The 25,810-nt window shown below is 40.9% G+C and overlaps 1 protein-coding gene across 6 annotated transcripts in view; it reads right to left on the bottom strand.

Annotated features, from left to right (window-relative positions):
* Positions 1-25,810, bottom strand: part of CALD1 (caldesmon 1) — a 187,964-nt gene that overhangs the window by 94,972 nt on the left and 67,182 nt on the right. For all 6 annotated transcript variants that reach the window (XM_015534909.2, XM_015534907.2, XM_015534906.2 and 3 more), the window contains one exon: positions 5,860-5,969. In XM_015534909.2, the coding sequence (XP_015390395.2) occupies positions 5,860-5,930 (71 nt within the window). In that variant the 5' untranslated portion in view covers positions 5,931-5,969. The remainder of the gene's footprint in view (positions 1-5,859; positions 5,970-25,810) is intronic.

Genomic DNA, 25,810 nt, shown 5'->3' with positions numbered 1-25,810 from the left:
ACATCACTGTAGGTTTCTTAGCAGATACACCCAAGCTCAAAATCCTTTTGGCCACATGTAAAAGAAGAGCTCAACCTGAATCAGTGTTGATTCTTCTGGCTGAGACAGCACAGTCTTCCCTCAGACTTTGTTACCAATCACATTCACTCAAAACTCTTCACTAAGTAACATTCCTGCTCTTTATCTTGCCTAAGGTTCTTGTAGCCTCAGAAGTATGGAAAGAAAATCTTCATATTTTTTATTTTGCTTTATGGTAAATGTAAAGTATGTCTTCATTTCTTTGTGTGTTATAAAGAATCGGATTAGAAAACTATATAGTGATGTTTACTGAATAACACTCAATAGACGAAAATAATAATCCAATAAATGATTACATAATAAACACCAGTACTATGTTAATGCTTTCATGTATTATCCCTTTGTTTCCCCATAAAAACCGTATGAGGTGAGTATTATTATTTCCCGCACTTAATAGAGGAGAAAATAAGGTTAGAAATATCGAATAATTTGTAAGGTCATGTAGCTAATAAGTGGCAGACCTGGGATCTGACAGCACAGCCCACACCCTTGACTGCTAAGCTCTACTGTCTCTCACTGTTGACACCTTCTTATGCTTCTTCATGCATGTACAATACACATGTTCTATTCAGACAGACACCCCTACTGCTGGTGCTGTGATCAGTCCATCTTTGCCAGATACACACAAAAGGCGTAGCATTCTTTTCCACTTCTGCTTTCTACTTGAATAGGAAGAGAGCTGGATTTGACCCCTTTGAAAATATTTCCTCTTCCCCTACATTTTCTCCCTTGAAATGTACGTATTCCCTGATGATACAAAAGCACCTGCATAAATAATCCAGCGTAAGATGGATTAGTACACAGATGGGAGGAGAAATGGAGGCAAAGGAATCAAGTGTTAATAAAGATACATATAGACCAGGGGAAAATGCATTACGAAGCACTGAGAAATAGATAAAGGCAGAGAGGTAGTGAAATAAAAGACAGATAAAGAAAGGGGACAGAATATACCCATTAATATTTTATTCTCATAATACAGGTGAAGAATAATAAAGAGCAAAACTAATTATTTGTTCAAATATGTAATTGATTTAAAAATACAGTTTAATTTGAGATGTGTACAAATAGTATCTTACACTTAGAAACCATGCATTTAGAGTTTTCAATGGTTACTTGCTTAATTTATTCTATTGAAATTATTTCCTCTCCTTTTTGGTCAAGATTGCTCTAAAGTTACTAATCCACCTAGGATATGAGCTTTGTGACTGTTGGGGCACTGCCTGGACTGGTGACCACTCATCCCTATGATTCAGTATAGTATCTTGCACTTTATAGATAGTCAATACATTTTTTTTGATGACCAAATGAAGTGCCTCCTTTCACCAAATCTAAAGACCTCATTTTAAGGCGTCTAGAGTGGCAGCGAAATGGAGGACATGGACAAGGTGAATAACAAAAAAATGCACAGGTTAAGGGCAGGAAAAGAAGGGAAGGAGGTTTTTGATTAATTAGGCTCACAGTCTAGGTTATGGGAAGCCAGATGATTTGAAATGGATGAGATTAGAACCCGCAGAATGAGGGAGGTGTATGACATTCTCAGGGCAGCTGTGATACAATGAGTACACGCCAGCCCCAAACCCTTGAGAGCCAGCATGGCACAAGGGTTAGCTTTTTAAATAATCTTTTAAATGTATTCTGACGAATGAAATGTAGAAGAATCTGGCTTGTTTTAATTTGTGGTTATAACATCTGGTGAGAGTACGAGTTTTAAATTATTTGTCATTGCAAAGTAGAACTGCACCTGCTAGTCAAGCTCAATAACAACTAATTGAAATAACAGGGTATTTTATCTGGAAAGCCTCTGTGTGTAAGAAGTGGAAATCAACAAAACTTTCTCTTGTCTCTGTTGTCCCTTCTCCCACATGGGCTGCAGGGGTATAGCATACAAAGGGCATAAGCCATCTTTAGTAAGTATCAATGAATATCAGGGTACAAATTATATTTGAGGATATAAATACGTAGTTTCTTGATCATCACTTGGTTTTGTACAGGTTGAAAAGCAGTAGACATACTCTTCCCAATTCTGTCATTCTGTTGGTCTATCCTCAGGGCCCAAAATAGGGCTTGGAACAGAGTAGATGCCCAATTAAAATTTGTTGAAGGTGTGAATGAATGAATCTGCAGCTCTGAGCCTTGGGGCCACTCAATTCTTGCTAACTGACTTCACTGGCACTCCTGATTTGGGTTGAGTTCTTTCTTTTAGTTCCCTGAATCCAAAGGAAAGTTAGGTCTTCTCCAGTCTGGCCCCGGGTATTATGGCTGGGGCCATAGAGTCACATTTTCCAAAATGGAAAGTGCCTTATTGTTTTATGTAAATATATGATTATTATTAAAAAGTTAGACAAACCAAAGGCAAAGGAAAGTAAAAATGACCACCAAGTCCCCAGAGAAAACACTGACTCCAGCTACAGATGAGGAAGCCAAGGTCTAAAGATAAAGGAAGAGGGATCGGCTCAGGCTCTTCTACATCCTTTATCTTCAGATCAAACCATGATTTTAGATGGCCCTTGATTTCTGGTTCTGGCCATCTGTTTCCTGTACACACCCTGAACTTTACCATCAAAGTTGGCTGGACCATAAAACCTGACCTTCCCTTTCCCATAAATGATCAGATTTTACAAAATCCGAAAGAGTGAACACGGACTTACTTAACACGCCCCAGAAAAACAGAACTATAAGGTTCATCTTGAAACGTGAAAAGGTAACAGCCCGAATGTAAGGAGGTCCTTAAATACTCCTTTCAAAAAAAAAAATTGAAAGGAAGAAAGAAAGGGAATTAGTTGAAACATAGTATTCTAAAAGAATTAACAGAGAGAAATGTAAATTTAACAGAGTAGGATAAATTTGTGTAAATTTATTGTAGAGTATTAAGGGTACCTAACTAAGCTTCACCGAGTACATTCCTTTTATGATTGACTTTAAAGGAAGACATGTTCTTCCACACAAAACAGAAAACTGGAAGGAATAAACCATGGAAGTGCATGGAAAGTTCTTAAGCAAAATTCTGGTTCTAAAGAAAGAGTTTCTTCACTGTAATTACAGTATGGCTCTAGCCACAGCAATACAGTAGTACTGCTCCCTTCACATTGATTCCCCATCTTCCTGTTCACCTGGAAAGCAAAGACACTGAAGGTACTGATTTAGCCTGATGCTCAATTTCCTGTTCTCCTTCCTGAGTCCTTCTAGCCCCATACTCTGAGCCTGGTCTGTGTTTTGACCTTGCTATACTTTGGTTTCCTAGCATGACGTGAGGGACATAAAGGCAGAAGCCATGGCTATTTGTATCTCACCATTGCTTGTCCTATCCCTAGCACAGACACTGAAATTTGGTTAGTGCTTAATAAATATTTGTCATGTAAAGATATCTCATCAGCTTGCAGTTGAATCTGAGGCCATATAACACATCACTAGAAAGAGTAAGAGGTACGTCCTACTGGGCCTGGACACTGCCTAGAAGGTTGTGATGTCCACTCCACATGGATGCTCTCCCTGGTTCTCCCCATTTCCTTGACATTTTTGTCTCCTCTGATGGTTTCTATTACATTTTTATGATCTTACACTTGCTTTCTTGACACTATCACAACCATCCACCTTCAGCTTTTGTACTACCATACTGGGTGAGCCCAAACTTATTCTCTAATAATTTCTTTCCCTTTCTGAAAAAAGATAGAACATTTCTATCTCCAAATGCCTACAGGGAATCTCCATTTGGATGTGGTTTCTACCTGAAATTAAACAGCGCCCCCCCCTACCATGTACACCCAAGAATGGAACAAGTTTCTCCATCTAGAACACTGTGGGAGATTCCCAGCTCCACAGACCTAATTAAATTCTCTGGAATTGCCTTTGAGTTTCTCCCTCTCCTGAAAGGTCTGCTAATTTTCCCTCCATAAAGACTCCCATATTTGGCCCTCATTTCCATATTTGCTGCCCCAATTCAGGGCCTCATTACTATATGTTCAGTACTAACTCTTCCCACACTCTAGTGCACTGTAGATCACTCTAGTGCACAACGTATCTCATCACACACAGCACCCCCTGTTAAGTCTCTATTGCCCTGCATGGGAAATAGAAACACCCAAGATGTGCGAGTCCAGCTCATTCCTCGTTAAGCAATCAATAGGTCTCTTATACCAGGATTCTTATTTCCACCTCTCTGCTTTTCCTGGTGTCATTTTCTCGCCAAGATGGCTCTCCTTTTACTCTTCATCACTATTACGGCATCCTCCACGGACTACCACTTCCAAGGAGCTTTTTCGGACTAGTTTCACCACAGGATGATGACTGCCCTTCCTTGGCATTGATGTTTAGTTCTGGCTATCTATATGGCTACATTGCTGTTCCTTACTTGCTTAGCCAATGATAATGGTTAAAAAATAAAAACAACAACGACTACTACCATTTATGGAAGTCTGCTATGTGTCAGGTACCAACTAGGCCATTTATGAAGTTCAATAATCTCCACAACAACCACACAAGCTCTGCAGACATTATGCCTACTTTACAAATATGGCAACTGTGGCTTAGAGAGAAGTCACTTACTCATGGCCACACAGCTCATTAGTGGCTAAGAGCAGGGACTTGAACCCACACAGCCCAGGTACCATTCATGGTGTCATATTTATGGACATAGACATTCCATGAATGGCAGCCTTCTCTGGCCAAGCTGATCCAAAGCAGTAATTTTACCTTCTTCTTTTGGGTTCTCCATACACATACACGAGCCTACAGCACCAAATACTTTTGTTATAGGAGTTAAGTTTCCCATTTTCTACTGCAGGATCACTAAGGGATCACCTTACTACCATCTCTTCATCTGTGCATTGGAATTTGTGTGAGGCAACATCGATTTAATTATAAGAACATTATTTAACACTTTTCTTCCGGTGAATGCCTGCTCTGTCTGATGTAAGCCACATTAAACGCCACTGTCCTTCCCTCTAAGGCCTAAAATTTTACGATATGCATTTATGCCCCATGCTTCCTATGTCATTGCTTTATTTCCCCAACCTGCCCTTGAAGTCACCACGACATACAACATGACAGCTTCCAACTAGACTCAGAATATCCACAGTAACAAACTCCATTAACTATTAACCTCTAATACATGGATTACTGGACTTGGCTACTTTTCTAATCAGAATAAAAACTGGTCACAAGATCCATCTAGGACTTATTGCCTTTGTATTTTTTAAATTTTTTTAAAGTTTATTTATTTTTGAGACAGAGAGAGACAGAGAATGAATGGGGGGAGGGTCAGAGAGAGGGAGACACAGAATCTGAAGCAGGCTCCAGGCTCTGAGCTGTCAGCACAGAGCCTGATGCGGGGCTCGAACTCATGGACCGTGAAATCATGACCTGGGCCGAAGTCAGATGCTTAACCGACTGAGCCACCCAGGCGCCCCTGCCTTTGTATTTTTAGACCTAAGGCTCCCATTTCCTTGTTGGTTTCAACTGTCAGCATTTGTCATTTTTCCTGTCCTTTCAATATTATACTGCTTTTTAAACTTTTATCCACACATTGCTTTTGTCACTTAAAAATTCCACTATGAAAGGCTCTGATTTAATGTGACTGTTTGATTCCTCTAGAATCTTTTTTCCTTGATGTTGGTGTTCTTTTTTTACGCATAATTTAGAGTCATAACAGGAAAATTTTCCATCACAACTTTTGCAAAAGGTTTAGTGTGCAATATATTTGGCCCTTCAGGGAGATGATCTTTGAAGCCTGAAACCAGCACTGTTAATAACAGAATACAAATAGTGTTCAACCTAGGACCTTACCTTTCTGCTTCAAGCCGCATCTCTTCCCGCTTTTGCCTCCTGAGTTCTCTGCGACGTTCAAAATCATCCATGGTGTGGCTTCAGGTCTAGGGAGACCGGAGAATCTGGACCTAACAGAGAGGAGGTAGATCGAGATCACAGATGAATCAAAGTATCATTTCCCATGAAGCACTTTAGCCTTTGGTCCCCCACGATTTTTTCATACTCTCCTTTCTTCTTTACTCTTAAGAAAAACACCTTAAGGCTGGCAAGGTAGCCAGTGACCAATTTCTAACTCCCAAGCTGAGCCTTTCATGCACTAAACAAATTCAGTCTCATTCATGAAACCATTAGAGACAAATCAATAAGGTCCCAGGATTACAGTTAAAAAATGAAAATAAAAACCTCAGGAGACAGAGGGATTTTGAAGATTTGAAATATTAGTGGGATCACTTCACAGCTACCAAATGATTTTGTTCTTTGTAACTTGCTGAGCCACAGATGAAAGTTACGAAAAAGTGAACAAAGAGAGAGGAAAAGAGAAAAAGAGTGAAAAAAAAGAAAAGTGGCTCAAAAAGGAATATGCAGGAATGAGAGAAAAGTAAGAGAGATAAAAGAAATAAAATAATATAAGCATCAAGGCATAATCTGCACAATCTGAAAGAATATTAATATCAGAATGATAAAAAAAACACAGCAATAATACCATGAATAAGCAGAAGTCGGCAGCATTTTTAAAAGCAGTTACATATGATCAAGCCGTTTTCAGAGCTCCAAAGTCCCGGCTCTTTGTAACCCAACCATTTTATCCTTTCCTACCTCCTCCGTGATGCTTTTGATCCCAGAAAGATCTTCCCTTTCCAGCTCTTCAACTGCGAAGCCTACTTCCCTTGCACTTCTGTGCCATGAAGCCAAGTATTCCAGAATTCCCCTGCAGCCCCCAAACCCAAAATGACTACCAGAAAAGGGGAAGCGGGCTCTTTTTGTCCTTGCTTTGTTTACAGAGCTGTCAGTGGTTAGTTAAACTCGGCCTGGAATCTGGCATTTAAGGCCTGCTTGAAGATTGTTTCCTGTGTGGAGCGGGAGGCCTCCACTTCCTCTGCAATCCTAGACTCTCCGCTGCACTCAGATCACAAAAAATATTTTCCAGCCCTTTCTGTGCTTATGAGACAAGAAGTTTGCCCTGTGCAGGAAAATCAGGAGCTGTGCAAAGCCTAAAGCCATCACCTAATGGCATCTCTGTTTGTGGGGGCAAAAAGCAAAACTTAGATTTTAAAGCCAAGTTCAGAAACCTTCTCAAATAAATTGTCAGATTCTTTTATTTTCAAGCATTTTCCCCTTAAAAAAACACACAAAAACAAAAATAAAGTCTCTGCCAACAAAAATAAAACTATACAATGTTTGCATTTTCCCCCTTTCTTATCCCTTAGGGTATTACTTATACTGCATATAAATCTTTTAGAAACTCTAATTTTGGTATTTATTGGGAGTTTTAAAATTTTAAGGTGTTTTTCTATCTTACTCTTACCAAAAGTACTTTCTAAGTACTTTGCTAGTTATGAAGAAAAGAATCAGTTTTCCTTTACTATTTCATCAACCACAAGTTTCTCTACATTTTCTGGCTTGATCTCTCCATAGTTATCAGAATGAAAAAAAAAGTGATTTGAACACCCCCTGAGAGGTCATCTGGGGGTCTTTCACCTGGGGGTGGGCTCCCGTTCTGAGGACAGTACAGGGTGAGAACAGCCCCGTGGCCAGTGGGACCAAACTTTGGTTACCCGGATGCTAGGTGCAGTGAGAGAGTAAACTCTTCTCGTCCCTTTCTTCAATACAGGCTTTTGTTGTGTATGACCCACTTTGCAAATAACTACAGCAACAGCAAACAGAAATGGGAGAGGGGGGTCTGTCTCTAAGTAAACAATTTCACTTTCCTTAATTTATCCAAGCAGCTTGAAAGGCATCCTCTAAAGCCTGAGCTCCTCCCTCATCCAAGCTAAGTTGTAATACTGGCTGCTTTTCAGTAACAACGGGCTGAGTTTCTTAGCCTATACCTCTGGTGGAGGTGCTAATAAGCAGTGATGTAAATATCCCCAAGCAGGCTGGAGACGCACATGGTGGGCAGAGCCTGAAAGGTCTTGGAACAAACACTCACAGGCAAGTGGAACGGCCTGAGAGCATGCGGTCGCTTTGGCTGACCATCCTCACTGGCTCTCTCCCCACGCAAATTCTTTTTCTGCTACCCATTCTGTCCACCTACTCCTCACCTTTTATTACTTACTTGGGCCCTTTTTTTCTTTCCCAACCACAGAAAAAGTCCATCTATCCCCTTATTTACTCATCTGGATCCTGGGGAGTATGCATCTGGGGCACTAGACGTGGGGGAGGGGGTCGCTCTATGATGCGTCTACACAGACAAGTGCCTTTCCGGGTTGTGTTTTGTGGACACGTGGAGAGTGTATCTGAGGGAGAGGAGAACGCACATCTGCGTATGGTGTGGTATGACTCTCTCTTGGGGGTGTATGAGGCTGTGCGGGGGAAGGAAGGTGTGTATGTTTCTGGAAATGGTCCTCAGGTGGTCTCCCACCAGGATGGGGCTGGAGGTCCTCCTCAGTCGTCACACTCTTGTACCACAGTGCTCCTCTGAACTTCTCCGCCCCTGTCCCATTAAGGGGAGCCATGTCTGGGTGGAACTGTAAGGGGTGTTTCCCCGTTTTTGGGAGCAGCAGCTTCCATCTTCTCAGCTCCTAATCTCTCATTTCCTCCCCTTCCCCCAGTCCATGCTGAATCCCTTCCAGCAACATCGGTTAGGAAACAAACTCTCAATCAACGTAGTGACGAAATGTCAAGGCAAAGAGATTCTAGAAACCACGGAGCTCTAGAGGGTCCCAAATGGAGGTTAGCCTGAAAAAGAAATGTAGGCTAAGGGAGGTATGTACCTGTGAATGTGACAGATGGATTCTTGAAAGCTTTATGAAAAATCTAAACTTTGGAACTGTGCAGGGGTGGGGGGAGGTCATGCTCATGCTATTGAAAGAACTTTGACATGACTTCTGCGTAAAGGGGGAAAGCACTTTACAAAGGCAGATGAATCATTACTGACTGACACATCTGTCTTTTCAACATGGACTCCCCAATACAAGATTTTCTTAAAACAGGGCGCATCTATGCTGGTGTAATTAAGTAGTAAGTCAGCGTTACAGATTCCTAATCGGTTAGCATGTAGCCCTTCCTTTTGGTAATGACACCACGAAATCCAGTTAGGGGCAGGAGATATGAGCATTATGAACGGATAGCTTCTAGTCCACCCTCAGTTATTAGAGGGAGAAGCCACAGAGAAAGCTAAGTCCTACCTACCTTAAAATCAGCACAGACTGCATAGTGAATGGGTGTGGGGAAAGTCCTTGGCATCTTCTGGTAATGCTGCTACTGGTCTTGGAATGCATCAAGAACAAAATCTATTGTGTCAGGGACACTGGATAAGTTAGTGCAGCTTCCAAAAGTAACTAACACTTATTGAACGTGTACTGTGTGTTGGGTTATTTTTCTCTTACTGTTTCTGTTTGAAATTCATGGGTGTTATTTCTCAGAGTAGTTTCAAGTTTAAAGACTAAAAGGAACAGAAAGGACAGAGCTCCTAGATACTCCCTTTCCTCCACCCCTGCCCAGTTTCTTCTACGTTGCACTGAATCGTGTGCTCACGCTGCAGAAACTGTATTGAAGACCTAACCCCTCAGAACGTGACCTTATTCAGAAATAGCGCCTTTGTATATGTAGTCAAGACGAGGCTATTAAAGAGGGCCCTATTCTAAGATGGCTGGTGTTCCTATACAAAGGGGAACTCTGGACACAGGAACAGACATACACAAGAAGATACCGTGGAGACACAAGGAGAATGCCATGAGAAGGTGGAGGGCAAGGAGTACCTGAGGCGACCAGAGCTGGGAGAGAGAGACCAAACAGATCCTTCTTTAAGTGTCCTCAGAGAAAGCCCTCCTGACACCTCCATTTTGGACTTCTAGCTTCCAGAACTGTGAGACAATGTTTCTGTTGTTCTAAGTCCCTCAGGTTGTGGTACTTTGTTATGGCAGCCCTAGAAAACTAATATAGCCTAATTAACATCATGGGGTCGTGGGGCACATTTGTTACAACTGATGAACCAATACATTATTAGCTACGGTCCATAGATTACATTAGGTTTCACACTTGGTGTTATGCACGCTGAGCTTTGCCAGGTGCATGATATCATGTATTAACCATTATAGTAGCAGAATAGTTTCCCTGCCCTGAACAACCCCTATTCTCCATCTTTTCACACTTCCCTCACTCCCACCTCTACCCCAACCTTTGGCAACCACTGATCCTTTTACTGTTTTTACAATAGCTTTGCCTTTTCCAGAATGTCATACAGTTGAAATCATACAGTATGTAGCCTTTTTACACTGGTGTCTTTCACTTAGCAACGTACATTTAAGTTTCCTCCTTGTCTTTTTGTGGCTTGATAGCTCTGCTGGGCTATTTAAAAATATGTTAAATTATTTTATCTACACAATAAACCTGTGAAGTAGCTATTAAAATCCCCATTTTACAGAATTTCAAAGTGCCTGCTCTTAAGCACTATAATATTCTTGGACTAATCCACTATTTGTCTCTAGGAATTGTTTTCCCTTTCAGGAAATAAGCAAGAGTGCCCCAGGAAAGTTCTGAGAAGACTATTGTCAAGATCTCTGGTTGAATTCATTGGATCGAATTAAACTGAGCTAAGAAGTGATCTTAAAAGTTACCCATGCTGGGTGCCTGGATAGATGGCTCAGTCATTTGAGCATCCGACTTCGGCTCAGGTCATGTTCTCACAGTTTGTGGGTTTGAGCCCCATGTTGGGCTCTATGCTGACAGCTCAGAGCCTGGAGCCTGCTTCAGATTCTGGGTCCCCCTCTCTCTCTGCCCCTCCCCCACTCACATTCTGTCTCTCTCTCTCTCTCAAAAATAAATAAGCATTAAAAAAAAAAAAGTTACCCATACCTCTTCAATTGTATGTTCATTTGGCTTAAATGATAGAATTGTCATGTCTCAAAGATACCAATTAAATTAAACCTTGCAAATAGTAATTAAGCCTCTATTAATTTATTGTTACTTCTTTGTAAGATTCATATACCAGGATGCTCAGATTCTGGACAGCATCACTGCATACTTCTGTGATGTTAGCATTTCTTTCTTGCATTGCACCTTCCTTATTACATAACCTTCCTCTTCTGACCACTATACCCTCATTCTCAACATAACACTTTCTCTTTTATTTCAAGGAACCCTAGTGTTTCAACACTCATAACAATTATTAGGCAGATTCTTTCTGATTAGTCATCATTATTTACCCACTATAAATATCATGGTGAAATGAATTCAGCGAAGCCCCACAAAAACAAAAACAAAAAACAAGAAACACATTTACACCATCAAGATGCAATATACATTTACTGAGCATTTACTATGGTGTTCTATTATACACACTAGGGATACAACAATGAACAAGACTGAAAAGGTCCCTGTCCTCCTGGAACTTGTATTTTAGACTTCCTTGCTTCTTTAAACTTCTACCAGGTGTATCATACCCATTTTCAACTTTGAATCACAACTATCATCTGTTTTCTGTCTTTTGTTCTCAAGATTCAGGGCTTTGTGGGAGAAAGTCAGGAGCCATGTTTTGTCTGTGAGGGTTTGTGTTAACCTCAGCTGGGTGACTACTGTGGCTCAGCGATACTTCTCTTCATCCTACATGTACTGGGGTGATTTCTGGGTGTGATATATTCCAGCAGATTCCTCACCTCTGCTCTTCAAATTATCTTCACTAACCTCAATGCTTCAATTGCCCTTCTCTACAAACCCTTGGCAAACAGTGATCTGGACTCAGGAACCTGGACTAATCCTTTCTGTGAAGTGAGGTGCTTGGACTAGATGATGTCCAAGGTTTAATCCTACTCTATATAATACTATGGTTCCATACCTGCTCTCCAATCCAGCAAAGATGGATATATCAAACATGATATGTCCATGATTCCTCCTTTCTAGGTCTAAATGATATCTAGTCTTCTAATTCTCTTCTAGTCTTCTAATTTAGAAAGCATTAACCTTCCTTTCAAGCACATCATCCCATGACATCCTCGATAAAAATATTGTATTGCTTCTCAAACATGTCACTGAATTTTCCACTTCTGCACTTTTAATTCATACATCACATCCATCTGGAATGAGTTCCTCTATCCTTTTCATTGTCCATATTCTATTCAGTCATGAATTCTGGAGTCTTCAGTTCAGACTGGGTCCTTCAGTCATGAAGTCTGACTCTATTGAGTCAGACCCAAATTTCACTTCTTCATGATGGTTTTCTTGAGGACTCTAGCTTGGAAGTGATATCTCCCTCCTTGAACACCTATCATTGATTTTGGGAATTAATGTACTGCCTTGCCACAGCTCAACTGTTCTAACTAGTATTTAAATTTTTTTAGTGTTTATTTATTTTTGAGAGAGAGAGAGTGGGGAAGGGACATGGAGTGGGGGGAGGGTGCAGAGGATCTGAAGTAGGCTCTGCACTGTCAGCAGGCAGCCCAACCTGAGGCTTGAACTCACGAACCACGAGATCATGATCTGAGCTGAAGTCGGATGCTAAACCGACTGAACCAACCAGGTGCCCCTGTTCTACTATTTAAATATCTTATTGATATTTTATTTTCTATATATTTTCATTCTTAAGGCCAATAATGAAAAGATAACCACTGTACAAAAAAGTCTCTTTCCTATTGGGCATGGTAGGCACTCAGGAATTGTAGCTGATTTGAACCATTGGATTTTTATTCTAGATTTTACCATTCTGAGCATGTAAAATGTAACTCAAGCTGATTCATCTCTGTATTTTATTGACTGATCAGTGTTTACAAAGTGAATTAAAGACTTTTGTAATAGACTATATATGAATCTCAAAAGTTATATAAACCCACATTTGCAGTAGTTACAGAGTAAATCTGGCAGTGTTTTCTTTCTGACTGTAGAAAATGAACTTTTGTCCTTTTTAAAAAAGTTCAATTTATCAACCTGCTTTGCTCTTTTCTGAACAGAATGGTTCATTTGGGACTCAAAAACCAAATAAACACATGGATTGTAACATACAGTTTGGACTTAACTTTAGCTCAACCTTCACCATCTTGTTCCAAAAATCTGTGCTACTTAAAAAAAAAAAAAAAAAAAAAAACGAAAAAAAAACAAAAACAAAAAACACATGCAATCACCAAGGCACATTTGTCAAGATCAGCAATACAGAAATAAGAATGAACGGGATCAACCTGAGGAGCTCTGCCCTCTCAAGCTGTTTCTTTTCTCTGATCAGTGGAATCCAGAACACGAAGCTGTACTATGAGCAGGCTAACAGGTTATGACCTGTTTTTTCTCTTCATTCCTGCTCCATCTTTTATCATTACGTTCCCTCTATTTGTATTTCTTCATTTGCAAAACCCTGACAGGCTTCACATAACTAAAATCAATGTCTTTTGTGAAAGAGAGTGGCCTCTTTTCACCTTAGCAGGAATGGGCAGCTTGGGCATTTCAGACTGACCAAGTGCTGGTGTTTATATACACTGACTCTAACGCTTGGGAAGACAACACATTTAGGGATTCTAGGTTGCATCTTAAAGTGTTATCACAAACACTGCCACTTTATTTGGAGCACTTCAGATTGTTCAAACCCTGTGGCAATCATTGTTTGATTCTTAGGTAAGAAAACTAGGTTCATCTCCATATAAAGAAAGAAGACTGAGATGTATAGAACTTCGGCACTAGCTCCTGAATAGCAGCCAATCGGTGGAGAACCAGCACTGGTGTTTAGAATAATCTCTACACCATTCTGAGAAGTCTGAGAAAAGTGAGGAGAAGAGAAAATTTGAAACCCAATTACTTCTGTGCCCTTTTTTCTTACTTAGGGTTTAAAATACTTTTCCTTGGCAAACTCAAGGAGAATTACACTGAAAGACACAGGCTAATACCAAATCAGAACAGGTATGTGGCCACTTCTGCTCTTGGTCCCTAGAGAGAAGTAAAAGGCATAGGTGTGAATGCTATGGCAAAGATGGAAATTCTCCACCAAACTGTGTCTGTGTGAGAACAAAAATTGCGTAGCTTTGCTGCAAGGAATGTATAAATGTGATAACCTAAGCTAATTCTGATGTATAAGGGTGGGGTCCTTGCCCCAACAGAACTCTCCAGCAAGAGGTAGGGCTGCTGAGAAAGCGTGAACCCCTATTACTGAAAACAGTCCGGTAGAGGTGAAATGGCCATCTATTTAGGGCTGTAGGAAAAGATAGTCTTTAAGATTCTAAAGCTATGCTGTCCAATACAGTAGCCACTAGTCACATGAGGCAATTTAAATGTAAATTAATTAAAATTAAATAAAATTCAGGGGCACCTGGGTGGCTCAGTTGGTTAAGAGTCTGGCTCTTGGGGCGCCTGGGTGGCTCAGTGGGTTAAGCGTCCGACTTCGGCTCAGGTCATGATCTCGCGGTTCGTGAGTTCGAGCCCCGCGTCGGGCTCTGTGCTGCCAGCTCAGAACCTGGAGCCTGTTTCGGATTCTGTGTCTCCCTCTCTCTCTCTGACCCTTTCCCGTTCATGCTCTGTTTCTCTCTGTCTCAAAAACAAATAAACGCTAAAAAAAAAAAAAATTAAGAAAAAAAAAAAAAGAGTCTGGCTCTTAACTTAGGCTCAGGTCACGATCTCACAGGCAGGTTCATGCCTGGAGCCTGCTTGGGATTCTCTCTCCCTCTCTCTCTGCCCCTCCCCCCCTGAATAAATAAATAAACTTAAAAAAATAAATAAAATAAACATAAGAATTTCTGTGATTGTTAAAAAAATTAAAGAAAATTAGGAATTCCATTTCTCAGTTCCACCAGCCCTGTTTCCAGTGTTCTGTGGCTGCATGTGTCCAGTGGCTACCATATAAGACAATGCAGAGAGCATCTTCACCACCACAGAAAGTTCTATTGGAGAGCCCCACTTACAGTGTGTCAGACACGATCTCAGACTTGAGAGATCTTATAATTTCATAGATAAGATGGAATGGTATGCGGGGTGTGGCACAGGTCAGCTTTTGGAAGCCTGGATGTATTCTTTTAATCCTCTTAGAATACCCTCTCTGTTCTCCTGCAGGAGGCCTTTGGATCAGACAATCTCACTGTGACTAAGCACTTGCTATTGAGTAAGTTAAATGCTCAGCACAGGCAAAAGAAGCTGAGACACCGTCTGAAGACAGATCACACCTCAAATTGCATAACAAGGACCGTGAGTGGTTTATTTGGAACAGAAGATCAGAGCTCATGGGTCTTCACCAATGGTAAACATGGTACGGAGATCATCATATTTTACACAACAGTAGTTTTACTTATGCATGACCCTTTGGACTTTCTGGTCTACTCAGCTATAAAAACATTGGCAACCCACGAGTCTGCTCTTTGTGATTGGTTTTCCAACTAACATTTCCAATTTAGTGATCAAAACCCAGATCCAGAGCCTTAGCCAGCTATCTTTGTTGATACAAGGTATCAGCAAGGTGAGAGAGTTTAGATGGCAGGATATAAATCCAGTTACACTGCTGGAGACAATTCAAAGGTATGTGCTTTGCCAGTGGTAATAGTCTTGTGCATGAAGGACACGCTAGTATTAATGGAGACTAATTATTCCCTAGTGAATTTTTCAACTTTTATTCATCATGATCCTCAAATGCATTTATTGTGTTCTAGAATTATGTAGCAAGTTAGAGGCTATCTTCTAAGAGTTTATAGTCTAAGATGAAAAGCTTTGAAACCAAACCAAGGGACATTATCCATTATACCCCTCGGACACTATAGATGCACAACTTAAACATAGAAATCTACACAGAAGTTAAATAATAAATCGAAAAGGGCTTAGACTGCTTCCTCTTTCCTCTCATCATTTAGATGGCACTTCACCCTAGTTGTTAGTTTGGAGATTTCTGGACTTTTCTTTTTTTTTTTTTTAAACGTTTTATTTATTTTTGAGACAGGGAGAGACAGAGCATGAACAGGGGAGGGTCAGAGAGAGGGAGACACAGAATCCGAAACAGGCTCCAGGCTCTAAGCTGTCAGCACAGAGCCCGACGCGGGGCCCGAACCCACGGACCGCGAGATCATGACCTGAGCCGAAGTCGGCCGCCCAACTGACTGAGCCACCCAGGCGCCCCTGGACTTTTCTTCAAGTAAGAAATGACTCACAGTATAGGCTTAAGACTAGCATAAGACAATAGGGTCTCTGAACCGCTAATGTGTTTGTATGGACACCCATATTATATTTCTATTGGAGCATTTAGTCTGTAGCTTGCATTTTAATTGCTAAGTACATATCTGTCCTTCCTGAAGACTGTAACCTCCTTGAGGTTATTACTCATTTTTGTGATCCTCCAAAGTAGTATTCGAGGGGTCCCTCAAACAGTCCCTTAACTATTTTTTTTTTATAGTCCGCAAGGCTGACTACTTGTTGAATTGGAATGGCTTCTAGGGCATTTCTTTCATTAGACTTAGTTGGCAAACAGAGGAACTTGGCTAAGACATTATCAAAAGGCCATGTCTCCAGCTGAGCTTTTAGTACTACCTTGAGGGTGGCAGTGGTTCACTATGGAGCTCTATTTTATATTGTGATTTGTAGCTACGGTTGTTTTCCTCTAGTGGAAAAGAACCTTGTCTTAGAAGATGGGTATTAGGCATTTGTAACTGAGGGAATAGTTCTGGGATGTTCAAAGAGAAGGAGGGACAAAGAAGACATATGATGAATAAGAAAAGAAGAGAACCAGGGTTGGGCTGAAACACTCCAAATTGCCAAGGCCTTTGGAGGTTCCGTGCCACTCCTCCATCATAATTAGAAAATACTGACATTCAGAGCTGATTTAAATGCTTCCATCAGTCTAAAAAAAAGTGTTGCCTGGTTTTGCTCTCTAACCATGCTCAGTAATTAGAAACATAAGGCACTGTACTGGATGCTTGCTTGAGAACCCACCCCTCCCAAGCCTGGTGTCATTACCCATTGGCTATCGGACTTTTATCTTTTCTCACCATCTCTCAGGAGCCTCAGCCCAGGTCACAGGAAGAGTGTGTGGTTGCCACCGGCATTCCTGAGAAAACCTGGAGACCTCCGGCGCCACCTCAAACTCTAAAGCACACGAAGAAACTCATTTTGCCGGCCTACTTCCTAGCTGGAGCTCTATAAATCTATACTGCATTGGGAAGGCAGTAGTTCAGGTATGGGAAGACAGGTTTTCAAACCAAAAGAGTCATAGGGAGGATCTTTGTGACAACCAGCTTGAAAGGACATCCTCGTTTGTTTCTGAGAACAAGAAAGCTGCTCTGACAGCTGATCCTACAGTTCCTCGCGCTCTTGCTCAAAAACCTGTATTTTGCAGAATGTAGGAGCAGAACACCATCTAAGAAGCAAAAGCAGCAGCAGCAGCAGCTTTTTACCTTGGACAAAATCCACAAGGAAAACAGAAAAATGCTTGTAATCAAGGACTTCAACTCAACAGGCACCTAGCTTGTCAAATGAAAACATGTGGCGGCCACCTGCTAAGCATCTTAAAGAAAAAAAGATACCTTCTTGTTTTTCTACCTGATCTAGTCTCTTTGGAGCATATTTGCATTTCCCGGTTTTTCACACTCAAACAGTGCTGTCCACACTCTGTATAAAGATGACTAAGCAATTTTGTATTAAGTAACCAAAGCAAGTCCTGCCAATTTTAGAATAATTAAGTTTCTGCCGTCTAATATAAACAGTTCCAAGAACTGCATGCAGCCTACCAAAAGTATATATTACAAGTAGTCAACACTGTGGCCAGCTGGCAGGCAGATCAACCTATTAAAGTAGAATTGTTCAGAATTCAGAGTATTATTTTTCTTTTCTCCCATTATTTTTTCTGCATCCAACTTTGTTTCTTTGGGATTGTTTTCAAGTATACAAAGCAAGAAACTGTTGCGGAATTGCACCTCCTGTAAACGAATGAGCTTTTCTCTTGAGATCCTTTGGAGCACACAAATCATTCCCATTTCAACCCCTGTCTACACAGGCAGCCAAAGCAAAATGGAGCAAGTGAATCTACTTTGTTCCCACTCAAGCTGAAGTGTTCATTTTGCTTGACCATAAGAAAGGTCTACAGTGACCACTAGACAAATGAATGCGCACATTAAATCCTATGCCCACTGGGCCCTGAAAATATCTTTCTGACCACTGATCCTTGTACTGCCTTTGCCAGGTAGCTTGGTGGGCCACAATTTATTGCTAATAAAACTGAAGTCATGGATTCAATACCACCAGGAATGAGTTAACCGTTTAAGATAAAAAAAACCCCTTAAACTATTGCCATGTGCTATGACATTAATCTTGGCCAGCTATAATGGCAGATGTGGCTTGACAAGTTTAAGTTGAGAAAATAGAGACGGTTAGACTAAACCCACTCCACCATGACCCTCAATAGAGTGTAGGGTCAAATGAGTGTGAGTGTAGCATCATACAAAAAGGTCTCTGAATATTCAATTGCATTATAAGCCCTGTTGTCTTCTTCGCTGTGAATAAATTCACACATCATCAAGAGGGGTTAAGGCTCCACAATCATCATTACAATGAAAACTTCAGTAAAAACGTTCAACAAATATTGCGAAGTAATATTCACATACTAACCACTTTGCTTGGTATGGCATGTAAGCTGTCAATGCAACTATTCTGCCCTCTCTGGGCTTATAATCTGAGAGTGGAGACAGGCAATAAATAAAGAAAATACAAATTGGGATAAAGGTTAGAAAGGTTCCAAGAGAGAACTACAGAAGTGACCTAATGCTTTTCTTCGGGCTAGAATAGGATATAGGCAGTAACAGCTTTTTCAAACAGGAATGATATTAATACACATAGAGACATGCATTCATAAAGAGAACATGAGTTTATAAGACCAGAGTTTATATTCATTAAATATATATATATATATATATATAGACATCTGTTTTGTTCCAGACACTCACTCTTGCAGTTGCTGATAAATCAAACTTTTCTCTACTTGTGTCTCTTAAAGAAGTGGGTGAGGAGTAAAGTAGGTAGTCAGGTTTGAGGGATGGTGAATTATTCTTACCCCTTCTTTCACACCTCAGGTCCTGTGTAAGTAATAGAAAACTAAGGACATATCGGCTGCTGTCTACCACAATTTATACAGACAAACAGAATCCACTTAAGATATTAACTTCACATGGCTAAAGTAGGAGGCATGAATGAGGGCATCTTTCTGGAAACCATCCAGCTCAGTGAACTTCTGACAAGAAAAGCATGTTTCCCACCCACTATTAAGCCAAAATTTGTTGACTGAAATGAAGCTGGTCCACTTTGTTTTTTCAAACTTTGGTTCATGATTCCAAGAAACGAACAGTCCATAATAAATTTACCCCAGTGGCAGAACATCTCACAACCAGCTTTTCCCCTTTGAATACCCCCAAACAGACCTTTTATTTGTTGACATACAGCCCCTGGACATTCATGAAAACAGGATGTTCTATTGCTGCTTTTTAAGTTAAATGGATTTAAGTCAGGGTCTCAGCCGAATTTCAAAAACAGATGTTACACAGCAGAAAGGCTGAACTGACCCCAGCAATGAGAGGCTATTTCACTTGAACTTGGAATATTCTTTGTTAGGAGAAGCAATCAAAGATGCCTTCAATTGGAAACAGGAGCAACCCAAGGTGTACTACTGTCTCCAATCAGTGATGGCCTGTGGGTCTAGGAAGCTGTTGGGCCTGTAGGACTACTGGTTTGGGGAATAAGCAGCTGAGGGCTAATGACGGGGAGGCATAAATGCCTTGGTTTTGGAGGGGGTTAGTGAGGAACAATGATCTTCCTCCCACACGACACCATCCTGAGTCTCTGTACCTTTCAGGGGCCCTGCATGAAGTGGCTTCACTGAATCCATCAAATGATTGCTGACATGTAAACACAACTCACAGCTGGGCCACAGGCCTCAGTTCTGCAAAAATGTAGCCCTTGTTTCTGCCTCTGGGCCTTTGTCTCTGCTTCCTCTCTCTCATTACCTGTAGTGCCTTCCACTTCTACAAATCCATGTATTTTTCTAGAGTCTAGCTCAGTCCTATCTTTATTCCAGAAACATCTTTGCGTTCAACTTTTGCAATATTGTTGGTACTGTTCTTTTTGGTGATCAATCTTATATGGCTTTGTTGTTCAGATTTCTTATAACTCTCTTTCTCTTGAGCAAGTCTAAAGCTGCTCAATGTTGTGTCTACATCTCCTTTGAAATCTGCTCACAGTTCTGGGTAGCTTGCTATGCCTTTGTAGATGCAAGGGAGTATTTGCTGAATTAAGTTTATTGAAAGACTTCTGGCCTGAAAATCCAAGCTCCAAATAATGCCACAGGCTACGGCCATAAGTGATGTTTGCCTAATGTTCCTGTTTTATAGAACTGTACTTTCTGGCTTCCTTGTGGTCAGATGAGGCTAAGTGACTAGTTTTGGCCATTGAATTGTAAGCACAAGTGTCATGTCACTTCTAAGGTAGACCATTTAATTTTTGATGTGAGACCCTTTAGGGACCTCTTTTTCTCTCTACCATAGTAACCAACAATGTTTCTAGAGAGTAGCTTGCCAGCTGGGGGCCCCAAGTAAGGATGACAAAATGGTGGACTGGAAACCTCTGCCTATCCAGGGTTAGACAGAAAGCATGAGTATCAAACCCTTGTTTAAGTCGTGGAGATTCTGAGTCCTGACCCCAGCATACCCTAGCTTGTCATGACTGCTGTAGCCTTGGTCAACACAGTCCATAATGAAAGTGATCTTCTGACATTAGGTAGTACATATCTATGTTTCACGCAGGGGCTTACTCAACTTATATATCTTATTTTCCTTCTGTGACTTCTAATATAGCAATAGGGATAGGTAGGTTAATCAGAACCCTGTTTGCAGGTAGGGCCCCAGGGAGTAGAAGTGGCTCATTGGCCCCATAAGCCATAAAACTGCCACTAACAGCAGGAGTCTTCACCTATGATGTGTTCACTCATTTATACCAGGGATGACAAACTCAAATGCTTTGAAGAACCAAAGAGGTGAATATTTGGGGGATGGTGGCCCATGGGAAAATGGAGAATGCATACATTAAGAGCATTCAAAATCAAGTTAAAAACAAAATCCATGCTGGGCAAGGGAAGCACATTTGCAGGTCTATATGGGTTTCAGTTTGGCACTTTGTGACCCCTGATTTATAGAGTCATTCATTAGGGTCAAGAGTGAACCCACACAAAATTACAGTCCACATGGAGAAGTTTATTTACTTAGCCCGTGGTTATATAGGATGTACTATGTACCAAGCACAGTTCTCAGAACTTTATAAATACCAATTTAAATCTTTCTAACAATCCATATTGTCTCCATTTTATAGATAAAAAGATAGCCCCAGAGAAGCTGAGTCATGTGTCCAAGGTCACAGAGCTAGTAAATGGTAGAGCTAGCCTGGCCCCAGAGTCTGTGCTTCTAATCACAGAACAATGCTCCATCTCAAAAGACCTGTAAATGGATAATACAAGGTAGACCGTGGCAACAACCTTGAAGATGAAATGATCACGTGATTGACTGCACAAATGCCCCTCAGAAGGAGAGGTTTCCTGTCCAGAGGATTTGGCCTGCTGCACGTTAGGCAGGCTCACATTTGATGTCTATTAATGAAGTAAAAATGACTCTCCTGTTTATGTTCATTTGTGTTTTGGCAAACTGATTTATTACTTCATTTAAGTGGGGTTTGCTTCAGGAAATAAGTTGAATTCGTTCTAAAGTCTTAAAAACTAAAACATAGTACTTCACACTTTGACTATTTCTTTGCTTTTTAAAATTTAATTAGACATGAAGGTCAGTCATCTAACTTTATCAGTTTGCATCGGTCTCAGGGCAGAGCCAAGTTTGTGGGATCTGAAGATTATTTGGGAGGCCTTCTTTAGTACTGGGGCGCCTGGGTGGCTCAGTTGGTTAAGCATCTGACCCTGGATTTCAGTTCAGGTCATGATCTCGTGGTTCATAGGTTCGAGCCCCATGTCGGGCTCTGCACTGACAGCATGGAGCCTGCTTGGGATTCTCTGTCTCCCTCTCTCTCTGCCTCTCCCTCTCTCTGTCTCTCTCTCTGTCTCTCTCTCTGTCTCTCTCTCTCAAAAAAAGAAATAAACATTTAAAAAGGGAAGAGAATATTAAATGTAAAAAGTTCAGCAGGGGTCGTGGCAGAGACATGATTCCCGGGAGGGGCCCTGCCACTTCAGCTCCACTGGCTTCATGGCAAATCCACTTTGGGTTTCTCACCTCGGGTTCTTCTGAGCATTCCATCAAAATGTCACAGCACCTTAATTTTATTCTTAATTTTCAATTGCTTTGAAACTACAATTATGTCCCCCTTAAAAAAAAATGCTTCCTGAAAACCAGAATTTAAGAAACAAAGAATACCAGGAGCAGTTATACAATTATTCTTCGAAGCAGTTTGCAATAAAGTAGAATTACAGATATAGCCAGCACGTTGCTATGTTTTGCCTATAAACTGCATAATTAAGTATGATGGGTGGATGAGAGGGCAGAGAAATTTAAAATGTTATGACTCTTTGCCAAGATGAGGCCAACGAAAAACAGATAAAAGTATTGGAAATCCTAATGTACGTCAATGAACATATTATTGGACTCACCAAATTGTCTATTGCATTGAATAAAAAAAAAATAGTCCAACTTATAGGAGAGAATGAAGGAATGCTAGAATTGCTAATGTAGCCCTATTCTAGCACCTGAGATGGAGAGTGTTCAATTCAATATACTATAGAAACAGTAAATTCATGAGTGACTGAAGATGTAATGTTCGAGGAACGAGAAAAAGGACAGATGGTGCTAATGGTCATCACAAGCTCCCTCCCCCCCCAACCTTAAACCTCAACTTGCAACTGCATCTTTTATTTCTAAACCATTAGCCAGCATTCTGAGGGAGGTAATTAGATTGTCTCATTATAACAAATGTCTTTATGTTTATAAATTGTCTAAGTCTAGAGGGAATCAGATTCACAATTATAGGCATATCTACTTATGGGAGGAATTCTTAAGAACTTGGAGAAAATGCTTTTAGAAGAACTCCTTCCTTCAGTCCCACCCTACATTTGTAATCACTCCCTCTGGGTATGATAAACACACTTTCCCCAGACACAGGATGCCTCATTCCATGATATATCCTATTCGGTCATTAAATAACAGGACTCAATATTAATGTTGGCCTTCTCCATCCCTTTAAAACAAAGTGTTTTCAGCCAAAGATATTAAACTAGTCAACCGCTCTTTTCTCCTGTCAGAGAAACAGCCAGCATCCTGAAATCACAGCTCATTTGTACCACATTGGCGTGAATATTCAGACTCCATTTGTCTCCAGCTCTTAAAAGCTGGTGTTAGAGTGAATGACAGACATTTTGTTTTGAATTAGCAGAAAGGAGGAGGAAAAAAGGCCCAAGTAATAATTTTGGCCTAAAATATCTGTTTCAGGGAATGCAGCTCTGCCCTTTCCTTAGTGAAAGTCGATTTTAAAACAATCTCGATTTAATTTGGCATTAAATTGGACCTGGGATACAGAGAATGGTAGGAAGGAAACTTGTTTCAGATATCCCCCCCTCAGACCGCATGCTTGTTCTACTTAAATCCTATTGGAGTATGGCTGCACAGAGTGCAAGACGTTCACTACTTCGTGTTGTTAAACATCCCAAAGTAGAGTTCAGAAGCAGCTGAATCTGTGTCCTTGGACTGTAGAAATCCAATCATTCTTGGAGCCTCAGGTAAGCCTCAGGACTTTTGATTATTTCCGTTGAAAACTATCAAATAGCACAATCATTCTTTATCTCTTTATTCATGACTATTAGACAATAGTCTGGAGAGGAGTTCTAGAAGAACCTTTCTTCTAGAAAGTACTCCTGGCACCACTGTCTATTTTTCTCCCTTGCCCTCTGTGGCCCTCATCTTGGCTTGTCCACCCTGGCCCAAGCTCCTCTGTCAATAGCTGTGCTAGGCAGGAATATGTGTTTCCACAGAGGCACCTCTTAAAGCCGGGTGCAATTCTTTGACCAGGAAAACTCCATCATTTGGCCAAAGTTACAAAATCCGCATATGGTGATGCTGGAGTGTCCTCTTACCCTTCCTAACATGAAGGTTTCCAGAACGTTGATGAGACTATGGGAATCTGTCTTCCTCCTGTTCCCTCAATCCCTAACCAAGCTTGGGCTCACTGCATATTTTCATCCTATACCATATGACAAGGACTTGAGTGTGGGCTCTTGAAGGCGAGACTCTTGAGGAAGGAGTGGATTCAAGACATTTTCACATATGAGGCTGGTTCTACAACCCCTACCAGAAATCTAGAGAGAGGATTCTTAGTGTAAGAAAGACTCCTTCAGATCCTGTGATAGCAAGTTTGGGCACACTTGAACTAAAAAAGAGACTGAGCACTTTATTAAAGGTGTCCAGGGAGACTTGTTCTGTAAAAGTCAAGAAAAGAGGAAGAAAAAAACTTCTCTTTCCACTCCATCTGGAGCTTCAACTGACTCCAAAAATATTGGCCCACTGTGGTTATAAAATCTCCCATTTACGCTTTTCTTAAACAAGGGCAAAGACTTACAACTCAAAGCACTTCTTTTACATGCTCATAGGAAAATCATCTTTCTCTCCAAACCTTGTAGCTGACTGAAATTAATGAAACACAGTTGAGAGGCACCTATGCTGGCCACTGGCCACCATTCATTTGGAACACCCCATCTAGGCCATTCATGGATTGTAGAGTCATTTTCTCTTGACTACAAAATTTCTCCTTTCTCATCTTAGGTAAATAGCAATTTGAGTAAAAATCACTGGGGCAAACCATAAGAGACTCTTGGATACTGAGAACAAACTGAGGGTTGATAGGGGTTGGGGAGAGGGGAAAGTGGGTGATGGGCATTGAGGAGGGCACTTGTTGGGGTAAGCACTGGGTGTTGTATGCAAACCAATTTGACAATAAATTATATTATTAAAAAAATCACTGTCAGGTGTCACTGATACTTTAGGCAGCTGCATAAAAATTGGCGTCTTTTCCGCTACTCAAAGAACACCAAGACAGAAGTGTGGAAGTGGGTAGATGAAGAAAGCTGGCATCTCACAGTTAACTAGAGAACATGGGTGGGGTTTGTAGAGAAGAAGGAGGAAGTTTCCAGAACTCAGATGGTCTCTTCCACTGTTACCAGACCATCCAAGGAAAGATCAAGGTTCTGCTAAAGAAAGAGAACTAAGAGAGAAGGAGAGAAAAAGAAAAAAAAATTGCAAAAAGAGAATCTAAAGGAAGAAAAGTAATACTTCAGAAAACAAAATAAATGGATAAATATTTTTCCTTCTTTTATTTGTCACAGAAAGCAGGAAAAACTAAGGAAACTAGTGCTGGGATAAACATGGCCTCATTAGAAATGACATTTCTGGTGGGACCCAGAGAGAAGATTGCTATGGCCGTCATGACCCATGGCCTCTCCATACTCTACCAGCTTCCATTCTGGCCTGGCTATGAAACCCTAAAATATTGCCAAAGCCTCCTGGAGGGCATAGGTAGAGTGGGGAAACCAGTAGGGATCAACATACTAAAGAAGGAGTTCAGTGCAAAGGATGTACATTCCCCTCTACTGAGCCCTTTACTGACTGTCTAGACAAGATAATGTTCAATGGCACCAGTCTCTGAGAAAGATCTACCTTCTGTCTCTTTGGACATTGAGCAGTCTATTCCCAGGCTCCCCTACTGTCCAGTCTGATCAGCTCTGATTGGCTGATGAAGAAAATGGCTCCAAAGGAAGGTGTTGATGTATGAGGCCCCCTTGGCAGAAACTTAGGGAGTCAAACCTATGCTCATGGGTGCAGTTTATTAGATGGGACAA

This window comes from Panthera tigris, chromosome A2 (genome assembly GCF_018350195.1).
Source record: "Panthera tigris isolate Pti1 chromosome A2, P.tigris_Pti1_mat1.1, whole genome shotgun sequence".
Lineage (NCBI taxonomy): Eukaryota > Metazoa > Chordata > Mammalia > Carnivora > Felidae > Panthera > Panthera tigris.
Note: the sequence above shows the minus strand (reverse complement) of the source record. Positions and strands in the feature narration are given on the sequence as shown.